The 24,342-nt window shown below is 38.4% G+C and overlaps 1 protein-coding gene across 8 annotated transcripts in view; it reads left to right on the forward strand.

The window, feature by feature from the left end:
• larp1 (La ribonucleoprotein 1, translational regulator) overlaps window positions 1–24,342 on the forward strand; it is an 83,342-nt gene that overhangs the window by 40,912 nt on the left and 18,088 nt on the right. For 4 of the 8 annotated variants that reach the window (XM_051937390.1, XM_051937392.1, XM_051937393.1 and 1 more), the window contains exons 4-11: window positions 5,773–5,844; window positions 9,822–9,972; window positions 13,376–13,510; window positions 13,953–14,105; window positions 18,033–18,195; window positions 20,299–20,443; window positions 21,734–21,908; window positions 23,627–23,808. In XM_051937390.1, the coding sequence (XP_051793350.1) occupies window positions 5,773–5,844; window positions 9,822–9,972; window positions 13,376–13,510; window positions 13,953–14,105; window positions 18,033–18,195; window positions 20,299–20,443; window positions 21,734–21,908; window positions 23,627–23,808 (1,176 nt within the window). The remainder of the gene's footprint in view (window positions 1–5,772; window positions 5,845–9,821; window positions 9,973–13,375; window positions 13,511–13,952; window positions 14,106–18,032; window positions 18,196–20,298; window positions 20,444–21,733; window positions 21,909–23,626; window positions 23,809–24,342) is intronic. The other 4 variants (XM_051937391.1, XM_051937394.1, XM_051937395.1 and 1 more) reach the window with 2 other exon arrangements.

Genomic DNA, 24,342 nt, shown 5'->3' on the forward strand with positions numbered 1-24,342 from the left:
TGTTTTGCACAGTTAGCGCTTTTCACTTTTATTTTGTGGCCAAACGATTTAAAAAGGAGTTGCATAATCAGTCGTAAGAGTAACCTGGAAAGCTGCTCTTCGTGGACGAGTTTTAGCTCCTTACTTTAGAGATTTAAAAAGTAGACAAAGGGTGAAGTAAGGAGTGGTATCATTCCTGAACACCTGTTACGTACTAGCTGTGGTTCAGATCCTCTCAGGTGTCCATAGCTCCTCCTCTAAACTTATCCCCGTCTCCTCTACAGCTGTCGGTCAGTCCGGGGATGCGTCTAATTTCCTTACAGTAGCGGCGGCCTTTCTATTTCTGCTCCCTAAACGATAGTGTCACCGGGCGAGCAACCCCGGTAACCTCCCCTATTTTAGGCAGCCGGCTCTGAGCGAACACGAGGGAGCGGGGGGGGAAATGTGGGTCACATCACGGGCCAGGAATAGCCTGCGGGTCCGGTGGCAGAACTGGAGGGTGGAGTTTGGAGATGGGGGCCAGAGCCTGGGAGAGGATGTCCTTTTAGGGGCCCCCTTCATAGAGAAACCTCCCTGGATCTGTGCCGCTGCTATTCTTAGGGGGGTGCAGCTCGCCGTACGTCACGTAAAACCCGAAGCCGTAAATCGGGCGAAGCATTCCTCGGATTATTCCCGCCGGGAAATAGACGCTGACATTTGATGGAGGAGTTTTTGATTGCACCGGTTAGTGGTTTGGTGTTTGGTGCTGTGGATGGACTGAGACTTAATGCCATAAACTGTTAGGTTATCTGTGTTTTAAAATGCATTCTGTGGGGTTAAACATACACTGAACTACACAAACTAAAGTTGGTTTGGCGGCAGACGTGTGAGAGATCAAGATTTGCGGTTTAACAATTGGTAGATTAAATTAATTAAACAATCATTTAATAGTTTATCAGCTTTAAAAGTGCTGCTTTGCACTCTTTTGTCTGTAAATTAAAGGTGTTGGGGTTAAATAAAAATCAACTGGGAACCTTTTTTCTTCTTAAATCAGTGGTTAGAATATGCCATCTGTTTAGGGCAAACCTGATGTGTAGAGTATTGAATAATACTATTTTAATTTTGTCGTTTTTAAATGACTGTTTATTGACTTTTCAACTGTTTTCACTTTTAACTCTTGCTTTATTTTATTGTGTTTTATGTACAGCATCTTTGAGATACTTGTAAAGCGATTTATAAATAAAATATTGTTATTTAGAGTAAAGTAAATGAATAAAATATCACAATTTTACGGTCTGATTTTACGGTGAGAAAGTTAAGAATTTCCCCCCAGTTTAAACTTTAAAAACTTCCCTTGTTAATTGAAAGTGTTCAGTTGGAAAAATCAGCTGAGAAATTGTGATTTTTAACTCCTCATTAGTCAATTATTGACAGACTTGATTGATGGAAAATTGATTGCCAGCTAATTTGACAGTCAAATTATAAACCAAATTTTTTTTTGCTGTTTCCTACTTTTCAGATTTGAGAATTTAATACATTTTTGTGTCTTTTTTTGACAAGTTACACACTCAGTCTGCCAATAGAAGAGATTTAAAAGTCGTCATCGTAATATTTTTACGTCTTCTGGATATTTTGGCTCATCCTTCCGCCCCATCGAGTGAACATATCTGCCTAACATCTCCGGGGATTTTCTTAAACTTATGGACTGATTTTGGCCGTTAAAGGTCGCTGTGACCTCACAGAATATGCCAATGTCCGTAAGTCAAGAATTCTTGCACTAATTATGACAGAAATGTGCACAAACTTGTAATGAGACAGAGCGATGAAGTGATGGCATTTTATATGTGAAAGGTCAACTTGACTGTGACATTAAAATGTTCCGCAGACACACTTTTCTGGACGTTATTCAACATCGTAACTCAAACAGAAGAGAAGTTGGCTCTGGTTCACCGTTTACTAAAGTTTCACCAACAGAGAAAACAACTGAGAGATCGCTTAAAAATGAAACGAACTGTGAGCTGCTGCCTGAGATTTAATGAGAACTTGACACACTCTTAACTATGTGGTCTTTTGGCGAGTCTGTCTTTGTACAAAAACGACAAAATCCACATTATTTGTTTCGGTTTGATTAATATGGATGTTTAATCAGTGATTTTAGCTCCAGAAATAAGTTGCGTTTGGTATAAATCTCCCTCTTGCTCGTTGTTCGCGTCATGGACGGGACGAATCATCGTGCTGACGGACTCTCTGTTCACATAAATAATGTATTAATACAGACAGACACTCGTTCAGTACATTATGGAAGGTGTGTGTCGTGACCTTTGCTGTCTTTACGTTCAAATCGTTTCAGATCTGCTCTGACAGACGAGATCAAACGGATATTCAGCGTCAGCAGGTTAAGTGGGTTCAGACATGTGCAACCACAAGTAAAAAAAACTTCAGAAAATGTAATAAATGTCATAAAAATATAGAATACAAGTAGCAAGAACCAGAAATTATGGTTTAAATGAAATAATTTTAAATAATACATCAATTATCATCTGTTAAGAAATAGTCAAATAGAATATCCTTTGAGTTCCACAAGGATTGTCTATTTAATTCTAAATAGAGATTTTTGATCAGTTGTTTAGTCTCTAGAAAGGCACAAAACTGTTTGTCATGTAGAACTGAACAATGTAGTATTTTACTTTAAAAAAGACACAACTAAAACAAGACAAGATATTACAAAATGAGACACAAAATGACAAAAAATAGACAAACGGCACAAGCGAGACAAAAAGGAAACACAAAATAAAAAAAAATTAGAAACAAAATGACAAACATGAGACAAATGACAAAAGTCTGACAAAAAAAAGAAAAACAAGACAAAAAATTACAAAAATTAGACACAAAGTGACAAAAACATGAGACAAACAGTCTGACAAATAAAAACAGACAAAATATTACAGAAATGAGACACAAAATTACAAATATAAGTGAATGACTTGAAACAAAACGAGTAAAAAAATTTGGCAAAAAATGTAGAAAGCGAAAAATTTAGACAAAAAAATGACAAAAACGAGAAGCAAAACGACGAATAAAGCAAAAGACAAAAGAACAATGAGCGATCCAGTATTTTACTTTGTGATCAAAACAACTTGTCATGGTCTAGAAATGATTTTAAATGTATATTTTTACTAATTTACAATCTGCAGTTAATGTAATTTTTACACTTTGATGGCCGGATTGGACCCTCTGGAGGACCACTTTTGGCCCACAGTCCACATCATTTATTTTTGCCTTTTTGTGTCTTTTCGTGCAGTTTTAGATATACAAGTTGGTTGTTGGCGTTTTTTTATTTTAAAGGAAAAAATGGGAGATTTCTAAGCTGAAACTGACTTTCCCTGCCTCACATCCTCACACATGGAGCTCCACAGCTGAGAGGCAGGATTCAGATCATTCAGAGCTTTAAAAATGAGCAATAAAATCTTAAATTCAGTCCTGAAACTCACTGAAACGTCACACAGCTACATCTGTCTATTCCTGGTCCACAGTGGGCGACGCACATCAGGATCTCATTTTCATGCCTTTTTCTGCAGCAGTTACGGAAACCAAACCCAGAACTAACCCATGTAACCGTTTGTCCTTTCAGTTTTCATCCCATTTTATTGTGTTTTTTTGTCCAGTTTGGAGTCGTTCAGTTTATTTTCTTCATCCACCATGAAGCGATTGTCAGTGTCGGTTTGTGATGTTTTGTTTTTCCTGGTGAAAGTGGCTGTAACAGAAGCGTCATCAGTGCTTTCCTGTAGTGGAACAAGAATGAATCAGCTCTTTATGAGCTCAGTTACGCTGCCGGCTTTTTTTTTTTTAAACACAGTGTTATTGATTCAGAGAACAAACTCACACCTGAATGAAGCCGCCTGCTTTAATGGTTTATCACCTCACGGCGTTCAGTCATCGCTAAAAATAATCCGGCTCCTATTTGTGCAGAATTCAGAGTCATCCACCGAACTTGTCCTGCAGGAATGACACAGCAGTAACCGTGTGGTCGCTGAGACGATTGGATTCGCTTTATAAAACCCAGAAGGAGCTCAGCGGACTAAAAGATGCAGCAGATGCTTCTTTTTATTCACAGCTTGTGCAACATTTTGTTTTTTGACGGCAGCAGGAAGAAGCATCATGTCTAAACGATGCTGGAGCACAGAAGAGCATTTAACCCTCTTGTTGTCTTCATTTATGGGCACCGAAAAATGTTGTTTCCTTGTCTGAAAAAAATTCAATAATCCAGCAAAAAAATTCCCTACATTTCTGAAAATTTGCAAAACCTTCAGAAAGAAATTTCCAATAATTCCTTAATGGTTTTATTTTTAAAAATCCCCCAAATTTGGCAAGAAAATTCTTGTAAATATTTTCAAAAATTGAGCAGAAATCTTCCAAAAAAATCCTAAAAATATCTAATGTGATTACATATTTATCAGTAAAAGTTCTAATATTTTCTTTAAGAAAATTCACATAAAAATCAACCAAAATCCAGTGAATTTATTAACTTTAGACTGTTTGATTAAATGGAAAAATAGGCAATTGTCCTTTTATTTATTTAATATTTTTCATGTCATCATAATTGTAATGTTTAGGTATTTTAATAATGGATTAACCCTCCTTCATTTACAGGCACCAGAAAATATTGTTTCCTAGTCTGACAAAAAAAAATCCAATAATTCAGCAAAAAAATTCCCTACATTTCTGAAAATTTGCAAAACCTTCAGAAAGAAAATTCCAATAATTCCTTAATAGTTTTATTTTTAAAAATCCCCCAAATTTGGCAAGAAAATTCTTGTCAATATTTTCAAAAATTGAGCAAAAATCTTCCAAAAAATCCTAAAAATATCTAATGTGATTACATATGTATCAGTAAAAGTTCTAATATTTTCTTTAAGAAAATTCACATAAAAATCAACCAAAATCCAGTGAATTTACTAACTTTAAACTGTTTGATTAAATGGAAAAATAGGCAATTGTCCTTTTATTTATTTATTTATTTAATATTTTTCATGTCATCATAATTGTAATGTTTAGGTATTTTAATAATGGATTAACCCTCCTTCATTTACAAGCACCAAAAAATATTGTTTCCTTGTCTGACAAAAAAAGAAAAAAAAAATCAGCAAAAAAATTCCCCAAATTTCAGAAAATTTGCAAAAATAGAAAATTCCAGTAATTCTTTAAAAGTTTCCTTAAAAGTTTTATTTAAAAAGAAAACACACAAATTTGACAAGAAAATTCTCGTGTTTCTTTTGGAAAAAATTAGAAAAAATGTTCCAAAATAATCCTAAAAATATCTAAAGTGATCACATATATATCAGTAAAACTTCTAATATTTTCTTTAAGAACATTCACATAAAAATCAACCAAAATTCAGCAAAATTCGCTGGATTTTGGTTGATTTTTCTGTGAATATTCTTAAGAAACATTTTTAACATTTCTTTTTTTCCCCAGCAAAAAATGTTCAAAAATCTCCCAAAAATGTTGAAAAAGTGGACATCAGAAGTTTCACTGTAAAAATGTATTTTTTTCTGACATTTTCAAACTTTAAAACGGGTCAGTTTTGACCCGCACGACGACACGAGGGTTAAAGGCGCAATAACTTCAGGCCCTCAGAAGGACTCCATGTTTACTTGATCAGCTGCTGAGACTTTCTAAACTGACTTTACAGCCTGAAAAACGTAGCGACATTGCATGTTTGTCATTGTCTACATACAGTATGAATGTGTGTGTGTGTGCTTCATGCTCCACCTCATTGTCTTCTCTAAACTGCTCTTCCCTCCCTCTGTTCAGATCGAGGCAGTGACACGGACCGTGTCCTGCCCGCCGACTGTCAGGCAGGTCAGAGACTCGTGGAGATTCACTGTAAGTTCAACCTGCAGCCCCTGAACCTGCAGCCCGTCACTGTGTCTGATCATAAAACTGAGCATCTGAACATCTGAAGCTCGACACCACACAAAGACAGAAAACTCAGCCTCACTTCTTCTGAGAGTCACACTGAATTGAACTTTCTGTTGTGTAAAGTTTTTTAGAGACAAAAACAATACTTTGTTAGAGATCAATCCACTGGACTTTAAGAAAGTTCCTTGAACGGCAGTCTTCCTTCACCTTAAGGAAGAAGGACACTTGTTTCAGGACAGAGAGGACAGATGGTTTGAGAGAGGAGTGAAAGAAGCCATCCATGTCAAAGTAGAGAAGCCATCTCTGAACTGGGGGGGTGGTCTGCGACATCATCTTTCGCCAATTTACAATCAGGTCCTTTCAAAACTCTCCAGAAGAACTACTCAGCAGACTCATGCTAATGACCACCATTAGCACATGAGGGCTCAGTGACATCTGTGCATTTCAGCGACCCCCACAACGACCATCGTTGAGTAGTCAGACGAGTCTTGGTATCGGTCGTTGGAATAATAGCCCTGGACACACCTCAGAGGTTTAAAAGCTGAGGCAACACCAACCACCACCAGAACTGAAGAAGCCTCTTGGATGAGAGGTGAAACGTCTTCAAGGAACTTTCTTAAAGTCCAGTGGATTGATTCAAACTACTTATGGAGAACCATGACCTGGATGAATGAGAACCTAACAGACATACTTTTTAGAGATATTTGCACGCAATGGGTGTAGCTGAATTTCTGAGGGGCGTTTCCCGTGGTAACCTTGAGAGATGGCGTTGCTAGAAGACGCTCAACTTCGATGATGCTCATCTTAGTTCAGGTTCCACATTCATCCCAGGTTGATCTAAAGTTAGCCGGACCAGTAAAATCACACCATAACAACCTTTAAAGAATGACAACTCCAACTTTTTCCTTTTGTTTTAGCGCAGAAAAAGTGCAAGTTCGCATTTAGTGAGCTATCTTTGTGCAAAACTTTATGAAAAAACTCAAATGTCTTCAGAAAAATAACGCCAATTTTATCATTTACACATGTGCATTACATCTTCCAGATCCCAGAGTGTCTGCAGATGCCCAAAACATTCAGTCACAGGCATCTGGAAGTGAACAATCTAATATTTTATTTTATGATCAAAACAGCTCGTCAAGACATAGAAATTATTGTGAACTTACATTAATTTCCACATCTGTTTCCCAATCTTGACCACCTGAACTGACTCACCACACTATACGAACTAAACTAAAAAAAAAGTTTGTGTGTTTTTTTTCCGCATGTAAATTTACTCATCAACCGCTAGTAGTTTAAACTTAGTGTCTGTTTACAACTTGCTGCCTTTGGAGAACCTGTTGTTGTTAATATGTTATCTGTCTGAATCATATCATCCACACTCACTCATCCAACATTGTTTCCGTCAAAAATCCACCACAGATTTCCGCTCGAGTTCCACGTATGCAAGCATTGTGACTGTTTGTGCAACAGATGTTTGAACAAACCCGTAATTAGCATTTACGCGACGAAACCTTCTGTCTGAGAACGACAACAAGCTTTAACAAATAAAGACGTGGTGTCGTGTCTGAAAGGGTCTGACACCATAAACGGTAACATAAACGGTGAGAATAGTATAAATAAAGTGTACGTGTCTGCATGTAGCCCCGGTGGATCCTCATTTATATTTAGTGGAACGATTTAAAAGGTCACGCATCGTCTGCTGTGTCTGAACCTTTAACCCTCCTGTCGTCCTGCAGGTCAAATCGACGCGTTTTAAAGTTTAAAAATGTGGGAAAAAAAGTATATTTTCACAGTGGAACTTCTGATGTCCACATTTTCAACATTTTTGGGAAATTTTTGAACATTTTTTGGTGGAAAAATAGAAATGCTACAAACATTTCTTTAAGAACATTCACAATAAAATCAACCAAAATCCAGCGAATTTCGCTGGATTTTGGTTGATTTTATTGTGAATGTTCTTAAAGAAAATATTAGAAGTTTTACTGATATATATGGAATCACATTGGATATTTTTGCTAATTTTTTGGAAATTTTTTACTAATTTTCTGAAAATATTTACAAGGACTTTCTTGCTAAATTTGGGGGATTTTTTTGTCTTTTATAAATTAAGCTTTTAAGGAAAACTTTTAAGGAATTATTAGAATTTTCTTCCCAAAAGTTTTGCAAATTTTCAGAAATTTGGGGAATTTTTTTGCTGAATTTTCGAATTTTTTTCAGACAAGGAAAGATTATTTTTTAATGCCCATAAATGAGGACAACGGGAGGGTTAAAAGATCAGACTTGTCGTCACACATCTGCTGTTTCTGAACCCTTAAGGAGCTGAAATGTGTTCTTTTAGCTTTGCAGCTGTAATCGCTTTAATTTAAAACTGTCCAGCTTCTAATTGTTTTTCAGTTCCTTGTTGTTTTGTCGTGGTTTGAGACTCGCTGCTCAGAACTAGGCTGCATGTTTGGAGTGATCTTTCGGTGTGATTAGACCGGCTTTTATCCCTCGAAGGCGCCGCATGTCGACCTGTGAAACCCGTCGTGCCGCTTAGCTTCTAACTTAAGAGAAACGCTTTGCACGACTCCTATGCAAACCCCTCAGGAGTGTCGGGCTTTTGCAGATATGCGTGTCGCTGATAGCCGGGCCGAGGAGAGGCCGTTTTATTTGAATGAACTCCAGCGTCGGCTCTGCGGGCAAAGATAAGCAGAGGAGCCGATCGGTGGACGGCGAGCTGCCCCGTGTCGGTTACTCTGTGAGCTGGAGGGCGGCGTTGCTCTGCTGCTGTCAGATGCTATAAAAAGACTCAACAAAAGACAAGATAACGGAAACCCTAAAGCACATGCAAAGTTCTTTTTGTCCCAGGAACTTTAATTGTTGCCCCGAGGAGGTTTGCAGTTTCAGTTTGAACATCAAATACTGACTTGAAACTGTTTGGTTAAATGAAAAGAAGGGGATTTTGCTTTTATAAGCTACAGCATTTTGAACCAATTTGCTCATTAGATTTATTTTTATTTATTTAATATATGTCCTGTCATCATAATTATAGCATTTAGCTATTTTAAATGACGAGTTAAAGGGATTGTAGTAGTTTTTTAAATGACAAAAAGTCTAAATTCTTAAGTTCCAGCTTCATACATGTAAATATTTCCTGATTTCTTTACTAATCTGTGACAGTGAACTGAATATCTTTGCAAAACAAGACATAATTTTAGCCTAACGGAAACACCGACCTACATTTTTTTACCATTTTTTTACATTTTATAGACCGAACAGCTGATTGATTTAGTGACAAATTAATAAATGATGGAAATAATCATTTCTCCTGGACATGGTGGTAGAAAAGCAAACACTCAGTACTTTATGAAATAATGAGATCAGACACTGATTGCAAGAAAAGACAAAAAGGTTCTCATTTCCAGCTTGCGAATGTAGATTTTTGTCCGCTGAGTCGACAACAGTTAACAGCTTTTGGCCATTTCAAACTCGGTTTACAACATAACCTTAAATAAGCATTTATTAGCTACAGAAATAACTGATTCAGGGTAAAACTTAATGTCAACGTTTATGGTTTTTAAATGGAACCACCCTTTAAACTCCTTTGACAGCAAATATCCTCCCAGAACCCAACTTTGGTGCTGATAAATCATCGTTTGACACAACTAGCTGAATGCTGCTAAGCTATCATTGGACCGTCGCTGTTTGAAGGCGGGGTTTAGCATGTTTGCACGTTTAACCAGTAAAGTCTTTGTAGCAGGTTTCGAGCCCAGATTCTGCTTTGAACAATCAGAAAATAATAATGTGTACATTTGTATCTGTGGGGCTAATTTCAGCCTCATTTTCAGTAAAATGTCAAGGTTGATAAAGTTAATAATTATTCTACAGAAAGTTTTTTTTTAAAAGGCCCAAATCTCCTGACTTTTTTTAAAAACTCTTTTCTTTTCTTGTTTCCTCTTCAGGGCCCCAAAAGGACGACGGCTAAGAAGGAGTCGAAGGAGAAGAGGGAGAGCAACGAGGAGAGCAAGGAGAACCTGAAGGCCAAGTCTGACGACTCTGGAGAGGAGAAGAACGGAGACGACGACTCCCAGAAGAACGGGCCGAAGAAAAAAGGTGAGTACCGACTGGAGATTTGGCATGCTAGCACGCTAACTAGTTAGATGTTCATTAATATTAGCATTTGCTAATGTTAGCATACAAAGAAATCTTATGTGTTTGATGCTAAAACTTCTAAACGTCAACACCAGTCTGTAGCCAACATGCTAAATGTTGGTATTCGGCTTAAAAACAGCTGAAGTGAAGCGAACCGGAGCCTCGCTGTGGTTTATAGTGACATAAAAACGCCCACATGGAGGATTTTTGGATGAGGTAGCAAACATTTGCATTTTACTGGTGGCCAGTGTTTGTTCCACAAGTGACAGATAATTTTTTACATTATAGCCACATCAGAATTTTTTCGTTTGATGCCTTTGTTCAGCATTCTTTTAAATAATCCTTATTAGAGGCTATTTACTGGCCAATTATTCTCGCTTTTTCATTCAAACTTCAGCAGCTTGTTGACTTTATACACGTTTAAACTTCTTAGGAGAATATTCCAATCAAGCTTTTTAAAATAATTTTGTTGTTTTATCACCTTCCTGTGTTAGTTTTTCACATTCAGCTTTAACCTCTTATGTGTAAAATCTGTTTCTGTCCACTAAAACTAATAATAAATTTAAAGCTGCTGCAGGCAGGAATCCTGAAAAGGGGAAAACAAATGTAAACATTTCTCCTGCAGGCCTGTTTTTGTCTTAAGTTCTTTCCAGCTGCAGAGTATAGGTGTGTGCATGTACTTTATATCCATGTAAAATAAGTTTGATCATAAACATGAACTTGTATTAGCCACAGCTGCAGCTTTAGGTGTTTGGTTGTGGTTAGCAGGAGGCTAAACTGGTAGCTTTCTTTTTGTGGGTTGCTTTGCAGTGTCGTTGCCAGTACTGGAAACTTTTCCACCATAGAATCAGGCTTTCCACCATCTGGATTTATAGAACAGCCAATAGGAGCAACACGTACTCTCTGAGAAGACGTGATTGGTCGAAATCCCCTGTTGAATAGTAGATTTACACAAACAAATGTAAAGCCTGAGAATGGAGCCAAAAGGAGACCACTTGACTGGAAATATGCTTAAAGGTTGTTGTGGAATTTTTGCCCAGTGAGTTAAAAATGTTTTGCCTACTCCAGCTTTAAGGATAAATATCATCAAATCCATATGAGAGACGCTGTAGAGGAGAGTAAACATTATGCTTTACTGCTTTGTTCAGCGCTCCACATGTGTTCAACGTCTCCTCATTGTAATAAACGAGTTAGCACAGCAAACACAAATGTACAGAAGTTACAGTACGAGCTTTTGGCTCCTGTTTAACTTTGTGCCTGCAGCAAATCACTGAGCAGGAGTTTGTGCAGCTTTGGCAGCAGTTGAAGGTTTAAACTGAGTCAGCCAGCTGGACAGCGAGTGTTTCTGACCCTACCAGCACAAGCTGAGCTTATTGGGGGTTTCCTGCCTCTCTCTTGTAGTCAGCCCCCCCCCCCCCATCCCCCCCCCCTCCCCCCCAAAAACAACTCTGGCATACAAATACGCTGGCAAGGAAGAGTTTGTCACCACATTTTAGTTCCAAATGTGGCTTTAACAAGTCAGAACGAACTGAAAAACTTCATTAAAGGTCATATACGTTCCTTAAGTTGTCGACCGCAAGCACAGATGTTTTTATTTCATACGGAGGTGTACGACAAGCTGCAGATGTGCTGAAGAAGTGATGAGCTTCATGTCTCTTCTCTGACGAAACACTAATGAGGAGAACTTTCACAACTCTGATCTCAGCATTGAAGCAAAAGAAAACATTGATTTGCAACGTGGCTGCTGTCGGTCGGACGTTTTGTTGACGAAAGATCTGCAGAAAACAGTTAAAGCTCGTCATCTTTTTGTTTCTTTTTTCTTTCTGCCGCCTCCCTCTGAGTGTCCATCTCTTACCTACACAAGGCCACGTCACTTAAAGCTGCCTGCCGTTTCCTCGCTTCCCGTTGCATGATGTGGTGTCTGACTCACCCACACAACAGCCACACGTCCTCCTTTGAAGCAGCAGATCACTGGTGCTGCCTGCTGGCTGGACGTGGTACTGCAGGAGGCGCTCCGTTATTCATAATGACGGTCTACAACTATCCGGCATACAGAGCTGCAGTATGACATGATTACTAGTAAAAATGGACTCCTGAGAGTTTAGAAAGGCAGACTGTCCTCATTTACTGCTGCCTAAAGCCGTGATAAGAAAGGTTTCGTGTCTGTTCTGTGCTCATTATTAAGGATTTATTCATTTTTATGTTTAATTTTTAATGTTGATTATGAGTTAAGATAAGGATGATTATTAACTCCAACAAAAACCAACAAAATCTTGCTTTCTTTATGCATTAAACGCTGGTTCCAGCGCTGTGGAGAGAAAATATTTTAAATAAATTATGATTGTTTTCAGTTATTAACTTGGTATCAAGAAATCTAAAGAACAGATTTGTCTTCTGAAGCTGAAAGGCCTTAAAAAGATGACATTTATTTGGGTATTTTTAAGCTTTTATTCATTTTTTATAACCTTTTTTCATTTTATAACCAAAAACAAAATCTTTTTTAGCTGATTTTAGTGCAGTTAATGTTGAAAATGAAGGTGAAAAATAAAGGATTGTTTTTATAAGAAAAAAGATCAAATTCTGGAGAGTAACTTTCACATTTCATCCAGATTTTTTTTCAATAAATTCTTTTCTGTTTAGCTAAAAGTTTTAGTGGAAGGATCCATAATTTACAGGCTCCTATATAGAAATAAAAAAATGCTCAAAATGTGCAAAGTTTAAGTGCATTTTCCTTTGAGAATACACTGTAGCACTTATTTAAATTCTACTTTAGTTTTTATCATAAATAATTCAGATGCACAGGGTTGCTTCATCGCAGCAGGTTTTAGGTGCTGTTAATATTCAGAAAGAAGATGAAAAATAAAATATTTTCACAGAAAAAGGTCAGATGCTGGAGAGTAACTTCCACATTTCGTCCCAAATTTTTTCCAGTAAAGTATTTTCTATTCTGTTTTCATCTGACGGTCTTTGATTAGTGAAATTGTTGCTGAAAATGTACAAATTTTAAGCGCATTTCACCTTGAAAATAAACCGTGTTAGTGATAAAATCCAGCCTTAGTGCAAATATAATGCCGACACAAACTTAATTTTTTTAAAGAACGATCAAAAAGGTCTGGTTGATGGCGCTTTGGACTCTGTTTTGTCTGGCGTTTCTTGTGGTTTCTCTTCACAAAACGGTACAAAAATAGAACTTTACGTCAGCTTTATCGGCAGTGTTCTCGTGAAGAAGGCTTTCTTTGTTTCTGGAATGTAGAGTAGTTGAGAGAAACAAAAACTGGGACGCATATTTTGTGAAAATATTTAGATAATTCCTCAGTTTAAAGCTGATTTTTATGACTAAATTCATGTGTTCCTTCTCTAACAGGAAACAAGCAGAAGTGGGTTCCTCTGATGATCGAGGTGAAGTCTGAGGGTCCGAGGGAACGTTCGGCCTCCAGGAACAACAGCCGGCAGAACGAGAACCCCCGTCTGCCTCCCAACGCCAGGAACGACCTCAGAGGTTTGTTTGCGGCGCTGAGAGTGACGCTGTGTCTGTCGGCCGTCGCTTATTAGAGGAAAAATCAGCTTAAAGCACATGAGGGAATCCCAACCTGCTGGTTTTACGTGAAGCTTTAAACGCCTGAAGTTGTTTGAAGGAGCTGCTCGGGCTGCAGATGCTTTTATGTAAACAGTGGACGTGTTTCTGTATCTGTAGATTATCTGCAGGATGCTGGTTGTGCATGACTCAGCAGCAGGATGTGGACAGATCTGTGCGCTTCTACTGATCTACTACTTCTGCTTTGACTATTTGAATGTGCTCTGTATAAATAACTTGCATTCAGTGAGGAAATGAAATGTCCCCGCTGCTAAGAAGAGACACAAACTGCGATTTTAAAGCTCCTACTTCTGGTTAAAAACGACTGTTAGTTTGGCTGTGTGCTGATGAGCGGGTTTCCCTGCAGACTGGCACAGTCAGAAGTACGAGCGGGAGTGGCGCGACGACCACGACGAGGTGTCCAGCGTGAAGAGCGAGGGGGCGCCGTTCCGTGGAGGGTTCAGAGGTCGAGGACGTGGAAGAGGACGAGGCCGAGGACGAGGCCGAGGCGGTGGCAGAGGTATGCCGTTTTTGTTTCCACACGCAGAAGTAAAACACTGCAGCAGGCTTTTCTTAGCCGCTCTGATGTGGTCATCAAAGCTGGAACAAAGGCGGCTTGTGGGTTAAATGTTTGTCTGCCGCCACATGGAGCTGCTTTTAGTCACCAGCTGAATATAAACGAGTTAAACTCACAGTGTTTGTACACAGAAAAACACAGCAGAAAAGTAAAAAACACATTCTGAAAATATTCACATTCAAGGAGTTATCTTTTTACAAAACATCATGAACAACCTGATATTTGTTAAGAAAAATAAATTCAGTTTCCACAGCATTCAGCCTCCTTTTATCATTTCCACCTTAAAACCTACAGATCAGAGCGTCGGCAAAAGCAACACAACATTTAGTCTGAGGTATCTGGAGCTGAATAATGTGGGATTTTTCTTTAAAAAATGGAAAAAAAAAACAATAAAAAATATTACAAAAACAAGACACAAAATGACAAAAGTGAGAAGCAAAATGACAAAAATTATACACAAAATGATAACTATAAGAAAACATAAAACGACAAACAGAACGACAAAAGTCAGACGAAAAATAGCAAAAATGAGACAAACATGAAGCAAAACGGAGACATAAAAATGACCAAAGCGAGAAACAAAATCACAAAAATGAGACACAAAATAACAAAACTGCACAAAACATTGAATAAAGCAAAAACACAAAATGACAAAAATAAGACAAAACACACAAGCGAGACAAAAAGGAAACGGAAAACACAAAAGTCAGTCAAAAAACAAGAAAAAATATTCCAAAAATGAGACAGAAAATTATAAAAGAACAATCTAATATTTTACTTTCTGATCAAAACAACTTGTCATGGTCTAGAGATGATTTTAAATTTATAGTTTTACTAATTTACAATCTGCAGTTAATGTCTTCTCTGGAATATTTACACTCTGAGGACCGGATTGGACCCTCTGGAGAGCCGGGTTTGGCCTGCGTGCCACATGTTGGACACCCCTGATCTAAACTTTAGCATCACTAGTTTAGCATCAGGATCAAACCCGAGCCGCTTAAAACTTGAATCTGTCACACTCGAGCTGCAGACGTGCTGCTTCATGTCTCTTCTCTGACTGAACATCTGTGGAGAGAACTTTCACAACTCTGATCTCGGCATCGAAGCGTTTCCTTTTCAGATTAACTTAGAAGATTCTTAAGAGTGGAACACCCGATTAAAACCCTGAACGGTCACCGGTGTGGCCGCTGTGTAGATTTGTTGTGGGTTCATTGTTTTGATGGCCATGCTGGAGTTTCATCGTAAACTGTGTTAAACGTGTTGTAATTCTTCTAATAATTAGATTAGCAGTGATTAATCTCTCAGTTGTGAACTATAAAATTGTTTAAGAGCTTTTTGGACACACAGTGTAAGTAATTATTATGAAAAAAAAGTCTAAATTCTGTGATTTCTTCTTAAATTTATGCATTTTCTTGATTCTTTGCTCCTTCTGTGACTTTAAACGGAATATCTTTGAGTTGTGGATGAAACAAAACATCTTTTGAAACCCTAATCGACATTTCTCAGTATTTTCTGACAGATTTTGATTGTCGATTAATCTGCTAATTGCAGCTCTGCTAGCGTTAGCCGTTTACTTCCTGTCTGTTTAACTTAATGCAGACTTGAACTTTCAGTGGAACTTCCTCTGAACTTCCTTATTTCTGTTCAGCGTGTTTGTTTCTGTTCTTTCTTTTTATGGATTATGCAGCAATCTTACATGAAAAGTCTTTATTAAAACTAATCTAGGGTTGAATGTTTAACGTCACTGAGAGCTGTTACGGCACATGAAGGCTTTTAATTGTCCCTAAAAAGAGAATAAAACAGAAATAACTAAATATTGCTCACACTAGGGCTGAACAACATGTAAAAAAATAAGAATTATGATGAATTATGCAACACGAGTGTGCGTTTTAGTGTAAATATTAGTGTTTTAGTTTCATTCTCAGGCCAAAGAATCTAAAAAAACATTGCTACAGTCTGATTTTTAGTGCAATGTGTCTCTGCAGCGCCTCAGTTTTTCATTAAAATTATTTTATATCAAAGCATATTGCATCTGGACATGTTGTGACTTCAATAATATTTCAAGTATTTGTTCAGAAATGCCTCTTAGCTCACTGAAACCCAAACACACTTTGGCACAAAAACAAGAGATCACAGGGTTTAAAAGCACCAGCCAGCTGTCCTTTAAAATAAACATTCTCTGCTAATCCTGCTAATATGTTTGACTGAATAAAATCATCTAGTTCTGGTGGTTCAGGCCTGTAAAAAGCTGGGCGGTTTTTGAGTCTCATCGGCTTCACTGAAGCTGCAGCGAAAGCAAAACTGTGCAAAAACAACCGGCGAGCGCTGGAATGAGGAAAAGCCTCGAATCCAGCAGGAGAAGCAGGTTTCCCTCAAGGTCTGTTGGTTTTGGCTGGATTCTTCCTATCGCCCATTGTCTTTCCCAACTTTTTCTTTCTTTCTTTTGCTCTTTTCCCCCCGAAGCAGAGAAAACCCTGGTAAGTTTTAAACTTTACGAAAGGAGGGGGGGGAGTGTGACAGAAAACCGGCGTTACGAACAGCCCGGAGGGGGCTTTTAAATCCAGTTTTCTCGTGTCTCCTTGAGGATGTTATTGTTGAATCAGTCTGAGCAGATGAATTTTCCCAGAATCTCTGTTTGTGCTGCTACGTTCTCAGATACATCCACACAAGCTCACAGTCTTTGTTTGATAGGATTTAAGCTCTTTGTGAACCAGTTTTATACATTTATGCATTTGTTCTTGTGGCACCATGCAGGAGACCTTTTCTTGAATTAAATCTCGTAATACTTATTTATATTTTGCTAAAAGAGCTGCCTCATTTTTGCATAAGCTTCAATTCTTTCTTTTATGCTAACTGTAACTAACAGACTTGAGGAAGTAACAAAACAGCAGATGAAAGAAAGATGCAATTAAAAGGAACAAGGGGCTTTAAATATAAGAAAAAATGTGAATAAGTGTAAAACTGAAAGCTCAGAAATCACGTTAACCCTCCTGTTGTCTTCATTTACCGGCACCCAAAAAATATTGTTTCCTTGTCTGAAAAAAATAACACAAAAATTCAGCAAAAAAAAATCAAATTTCAGAAAATTTGTAAAACCTTCAGGAGGAAAATTCCAATAATTCCTTTAAAGTTATATTTTAAAGAAATTCCCCAAAATTGGCAAGAAAATTCTTGTAAATATTTTCAAAAAAGTAAAAATCTCCCCAAAAAATCCTAAAATTATCTAAAATGATTCCATATATATCAGTAAAACTTCTAATGTTTTTTTAAGAACATTCACAAAAAAAATCAACCAAAATCCAGCGAATTTGCAATTCGGTCTAAAAGTCCCAGATTTTTGGACACGTCGCTGTTGGTCACAGCTGAGGCACTAATGGCTTCCTGGTTGCAGGGAGTAGTGCAGAATTTTTTGTTTTTAAAAAAAAAATAGTTGCAAAGAAGTATTTATTTTGTGCAAATTTTTAAAAGAATAATTTGATTCTGATCCTAAACGAGCCACATGTTACAGATGAGTAGTTCAAGGACTGTCGGAAAGCGCGAAATCTAAATATTCTCTTTTTTGCTACAGTTTTTCTGGCCCTGATAAGAGGTGTAGTTTTGGTGATTTTGTAAACACAGCACGTCTTTTAAACCTGTTGGTTATAAAGTGATTCTGGAGGGTGAATCATCGTAAAATGAAGTTCTGCGTCAGTGAACGTCTGACCTCAGAGTCCCCAGAACTCAGCGATCAGTCAGGAACTTGAAGCAAAGTGATTGTAAAACAAAGAGAAGCGCTTTAAAATCGTTTTTATTGCTTCCAGTGGGCAGATTTTAGTCTGATGTTTGGGTTTCGGTGATGTGAGTCTGACCGGCTGCTCCTCTGCTCTCCAGGCCACTATGACTACCACTACGGCTACAAGTCCTACGACGTGAAGGACGGATCCTACGGACAGAAGTTCAGCAACTCGGTCACCTACTACTACGACAACATGAGCAGCAACGACCTGTACTCGGTGGACCAGGACCTGCTGAAGGACTACATCAAGAGACAGATGTAAGTTCAGATTCTCTCTCCTGGTAAAAACACGAGAGCAGCGTTAAAGCGACGAATCTGTTCGCAAATATGAGTTTTCTCTCAGTGTTTACAGTCGGATTTAACGTGCTGTAGAAGTGATGAGCTCCTCATGTCTCTTCTCTGACTAAACATCAATGGAGAGAACTTTCACAACTCTGATCTCAGCATTGACGCCCAAACTGGTTTGACATTTGTGATGCTTTAATTCGTCCATGCACAGATTCTTCTTCTTCGCTAAAGCCCTCTACACACTGTGATTTTAACAATCTTATAAGTTCACAGTTTGCTCCGCTGTACGATACGAATCCAATAATCTCTGAGCACGACGTGAAGTTTGCTCTGTGCAGATTTCACGATGAAGACGCAGCTGAATTAACGTTCATCCATGAAAAATAAACAGCAAAAGCATGAACGGAGCTCCTTCAATCACAGAGAAACTAGAAAACATGAAGGAAGCCCTCGCCCTGCTGACATTTATGTGTTTGGAGAGAAATCCCAAAATAAGGAGACTAACCTGGGAGCTTCTACAGCCTTCCATGCTTTGTCCTTTTCTGTCCGGTTGTGGATCTAGCTGGAGGACACAACTCTGCTAGACTTTGTTTAAATTCCACATACTTTTTTTGATGCGTTTTGTCGCCTCAAATCATCCGTTTGGGTTTAGCGCCAGTGATCAGTGCATCATTTCATCCTGCATTTCTATTGGTTAGAAGTCATAGGTCGCAGCGGCAGTAACGCTGTGAGATAATCGCCCCAAATTTATGACGCTGTCAGAATTTTATCGCGGTCGTTCTTGAACCCGTCTCGCAGTGTGACGGAGGAACGCCGATTTAGAGCCAAGAGCAAAGATATCGTCATGATTCTCTCACGATTCTCATCTTTCTTCGAAAATCGCAGAGTGTGTAGAGGCTTTAAGGGAGTTTAGCAGCTGGTACCTCATCATGATCTAGTTTTGTGTTAATTTTGATGGCGAAGGAACCTGCTTCGGGTGAGGAAAACTGGTTTGATAGCGGCACCAACACTTAACTGATCTAAAACCAAGAAATACCGATATCAGAGGGGTTGGAGTGGGAATATAAGAGTCAGTACCATCTACCAAAATTCTGTGGTTGACATTTTTGAAACACAAGATTTATTAACTAGAAAAATCAAAGCTTCAGCCCAAATTCAAACTGTCATTGTCACAGGATAAACTTAGATGCGTTTAATTTTCCTATCTGAATGGATGCATATAACAGACGAGTAGTTCAAAGACCATCGGAAAGTACGAGATGATTTTTTTCCCTGTTTTTGGTGTTTCTGGCTCTGATAAATGGTGTGATTTGGTAGCTCAGAAGGTTGCCCATCCAGTGTGAGGTGGAAGCTTGATAAATAAATTTAAATCTCGCTGGTTCGACTCCAGATTTGAAACGTTCCGAAATCTGCCTCTAAATTCAGTTTCATGCAGAATCTTGGATTAGATTTTTTTTTGTCACATTTTCTATCCAACAATATAAACTAAAATAAAGCAGTAATAAAAACCAGTCGGATCTGCACCATTATGAACAGTCGATTGATGTTATTGATGAGGTATTTTGTTATTTTTATTCATTAAAGGGTAAAATACATGTAAAATATATCAGTTTTGTTCTTGTAGCATGATAAAGAGGAACCAGTTTTATTGTCTAACTCTAAATATTCAAATGTTTTTGCAGAGCCAAAAGTTCAAACACCGGTGAAGTTTATCGTCGTGGTTTAAGCTTATCTCACTTTTTCCATACGAACAAATTTCAGCAAATGTTTGTCTGTTGCCTCCAGCCCAGCTCAGACTGGTTTGCAGTTAAATTCTGCAGATAAAGACTCTTTGTGTAGCTCCGGTCATTTTTATCTCATAACTGAAGGAGCTAACAGCTTCCTTGTGTGCCTCCCTCGGTTTAAATGTGCGTTCAGTTACTCTGGCTTTGAAATCAAATCATCTGTTTCTGATTCGGAGTTCCTCACACGGTGTTTGTTTACACATGACAGAAGCGTGTGTCTGTTTCCAGTGGTTTCTTATTAGTTTCATGAATTATGGTGAAGCTAATGTGACTTCTCTGCCTCCTGCAGTGAGTACTACTTCAGCCTGGACAACCTGGAGCGCGACTTTTTCCTGCGGAGGAAGATGGACCAGGAGGGCTTTCTGCCCATCGGACTCATCGCCAGTTTCCACAGAGTGCAGGCCCTCACCACCGACGTCAACATCATCCTGGAAGTAAGCACCGTTCTTCTACCAACTGGTTCTTTTTCAAATAACCGGACCTGTTACGGTGTAGAAAAATAATCTGAGAGGATGAACATGGATAAACAGAGTCAAAACTGGCTGTAAAATCTGTCACAGAAATGGTTAAATGCAGTATTTTAGGATGTTGTCTTCAGCTTAACTCGAGGGACAAAAACAAAAAGATTCACCCTCCTGTTGTCTTCAGTTACAGGCACCAAAAAATATCGTTCTCTTGTCTGAAAAAAAATCCCAAAATTCAGCAAAAAAATAAAAAATTCCCCAAATTTATAAAAAAAAAATGCAAAATCTTCCGAAGGAAAATTTCAGAAATTCCTTAAAAGTTTCCCTTAAAAGTTTTGTTTAAAAAAATTAAAAATCCCCAAATTTGACAAGAAAAATTTTTTTAAAAATGTAAATTTTTCAAAAAATAAATAAAAATGATCTGATAAAATCCTAAAAATATCTAAAGGGATTATGTATACATCAGTAAAAGTTCTAATATTCAGCGATATTTGCAGGATTTTGGAAGATTTTTTTTTTGTGAATGTTCTTAAACATTTTTAAACATTTCTTTTTTTCCCACCAAAAAATGTTGAAAATTTCCCAAAAATATTAAAAATGTGGACGCTTTCATTGTGAACATTTTTTTTTTTCCACATTTTCAAACTTTGAAACAGGTCAATTTGACTTGCAGGACGACACGAGGGTTAAAGGACAGGATAGTTTAAGAATGAGATGAGTTTTAAATAGGGATGTCCGATATTATCAGCCCGATATCGGCATAAAAATGTAATATCGATCAATAATATTATCGGGTTTTTTTGCCTATCATGAAAAGAGATAAAATAATGCCTGGATTTTGCCGACATTTACTAATAGGAGGAGGAAGAGTGTGAACTGTTGTTTGAGACAAAAAATATAAATATGGCATTTTTTCTGTAACTTAAGTTGAAGTCTTATTTTGCACAGACAGTGTTTACATTTGGAAAGTCTTGTTGCATTTGACAATCCATCCATTGGAGCATCACAATAAAATTATATTAGGCAAGATGTGTTAATTCTGCCACAGGAGATATGTGATGCTACCTAAAATGAAACAGCCCACAGATATCGGTTGATATCGGAATCAGAAATTGAGAGTTGGACAATATCGGCAAAAAAGCCAATATCGGACATTCCTAGTTTTAAAGTTTGGGTTTTACATCAGCCTTGATTATGTCGGGGGGCTTTAACCAATTCCATCAGCACACACATTAACACGCTGGTTTTCTTCACCGTCAGGCTTTGAAGGACAGTAAAGAGGTGGAGGTGATCGACATGAAGATCCGTCGGAAGGTGGATCCGGAGAAGTGGCCGCTGCCGGGCCTGAATGTGCCGAACCACACCCACACCGACTTCTCCCAGCTCATTAACTGCCCCGAGTTCGTCCCAAGACAAGCGACCGAGGAGCCCAGAGGTGAGCGCTGCGGCCCGCTGTGGGGAAAATCAAGTGATCAGGAGAGAACCGGGCTTCAAACGAGCCGTTTCTCAGGCTTGTTTTTCCCTCGTTTAGTTCAGTTTCAAAGCAGAGATAGTGGTTCTGGTAACGAACGTGCTTTGAAATGAGATCTGACATCTGGAAACCATGACAACGGAGATGATTGGGTGTTTCTAGTTTCTTTAAGGGACTAACATACAGGAGGTCCTCAGGTTACGACGTCCTCGACTTATGGCGTTATGTTGGAACTGGTTATGTGGAACTAGTTGGCGAGCGGAGTGGATGAATCATCAGGCAGCGCTATAAGACGGCTTTGTTTCCATTCTCCGGTTGTACGCCACCTTGGATTGTGCTACATTGGCTAACTTTTAGCCCTTCATTATGACTCCCAAACATAAATCAGACTCTTCTGATGCTTCGAGGAAAAGGAAAGCCATCTCCATGTGTTCTGTCTTCACTGCAACGAAAAAGCTGCAGCCGTCCAACTAGTTAAACTTCCAAAATGAATCGTGAGTCGTAGCAAACTTGACTTCTTTACTTTGCCTCTTGATAGACATTACAGAGTAAAAACGACAAAAAAACTGAATAAAACAACATAAACACGTAAATAATCCTTTTATCTTAACCAGTAAGTCCAAAAATGAAGTTAATTACGTTCGATGTTGCCTCTGTGGTGTTCCTCCAGAAAAGCACATACATGTGTAAAGCTACACATCAAAACAGCAGACAGGAAGTGACAACTGTCAACAGAAAGACCTTTTCAAAATAAGAAGTTTTGGAGTCCTTGAACCCCTAGAGGGGCATAGGCCATTCACAACAGTCTGGGCTGTTGTGAATGCTTCTGCTTCTGTAGCAAAAAGTTTTTCCCGGGGTGAGGGTGCTGACCCCACGCCTAACCTTCCCGGAAGGACCGGGTTTCTTATTCGAAGTTGTCCCTCTCCTAGATGAATTGCCTGCCTGAGCTATCGAGTTCCATCTACCCGGGTTTCAAAATAAGAGCACATCGATAATTCTGCCTTAAGGGTAACACACCATAGAAGTGAAATTAGATTTAATAAAACGCTCGGAACACTGTTGAACATCTGCATTATTAGATCATGATGTAAAAACAGTGCAACATATTCCGTTATCTTCTTGTAAAGTGATTCATACATGCATGAAAGTTGTTGGTATTCATGACTTTATGAAGAATTGATCGATATCGTGATGCACAGAACGGCTTTGTTTACATTTTCTCTGGAGCTTCAACTTACGGAGAAATCGACTTCCATCAATCTGTAGGAACGGAGCTCTGATGTAAGTCGAGGACCTCCTGTATACTCAGATCTGGGAAACAAATTATGAAAAAATTAAATGTGTTGATTAAATGCGAATAAGAAGATGCCGTGTTGAAGGACACATAACATACTGAAGATGTTTCCTTCAGTTAAAGTTGTATGTTAATGTTTCTGTTGATAATTTTAACAAAATGCAAAACTAGAAAATGAACTTTTGTAAAGAAATATATATAAGTAATCCTCCCTTTGCTTTCTGTAAATCAAAAACCAATAAACAACCTTTAGGTGGACAGAGAGCAGGAGAGGTGTTCCTTAATGCTGACCTACTCGTCCTGCATCATGATTTTGTGGTTTCTGGTTGAATCTTTGGTGTCATAAATCAGAGGAAATGTTTTTTTTTCTTCTCTGTATCTGCTGCAGGATCTCCCAGAGCCTCCACACCGGTGCAGCACCAGACCAAGACTGAATCTGACATCTCCAACCTCAAGACGATGCCCAAAGGCCTCTCCGCCTCCCTCCCCGACCTCGACTCAGAGTCCTGGATCGAGGTGAAGAAGAGGCCCAGACCTTCCCCGGCCAGACCCAAGGTCAGCACGGAGAAGGTGAAACCAAGCAGAGAGTTTTAGTGAAGTTTAGGAAGGAAGGAAGTGAACTGAAGCGTTTCGTAGCTTTTTCTGTGTTCACGTCATTGTTTGGGATGTTTCTTGCCAGCAGATGAGTCTTAGATTAATTCTTAGTTTCAGTCTTTAGTTTTGAAAAGATTTTAGACAAAAACAATGGAAGTTTCCCCACCAAAAAAAAAGATTTGCCTCTGTAAAATGTGTTTAAGAACATCTGAAGAGCAAAACTACTATTGCCTAAACAACTGAAGAATCACCAAAATGTAAAAAAAAAAAAAAAAAAAGTATTTAATTAAAAAAAATGTCTAAACAGTTTGTAGTTGCAGCTTTTCCGAAGATAGAATTTGCAATTTTTATGTTTTTTTGTCAGTTTAGATCAGGGGTCGGCAACCCGCGGCTCCGGAGCCGCATGCGGCTCTTTCAGCCCTCTGTCGTGGCTCCCTGTAACTTTGGAAAATACATTATTCTGCCTTTCAGGTGCGTTTCAATGCATTTTAATATAGAGAATTTTATTGT

Source organism: Acanthochromis polyacanthus, chromosome 17, assembly GCF_021347895.1.
Source record: "Acanthochromis polyacanthus isolate Apoly-LR-REF ecotype Palm Island chromosome 17, KAUST_Apoly_ChrSc, whole genome shotgun sequence".
NCBI lineage: Eukaryota > Metazoa > Chordata > Actinopteri > Pomacentridae > Acanthochromis > Acanthochromis polyacanthus.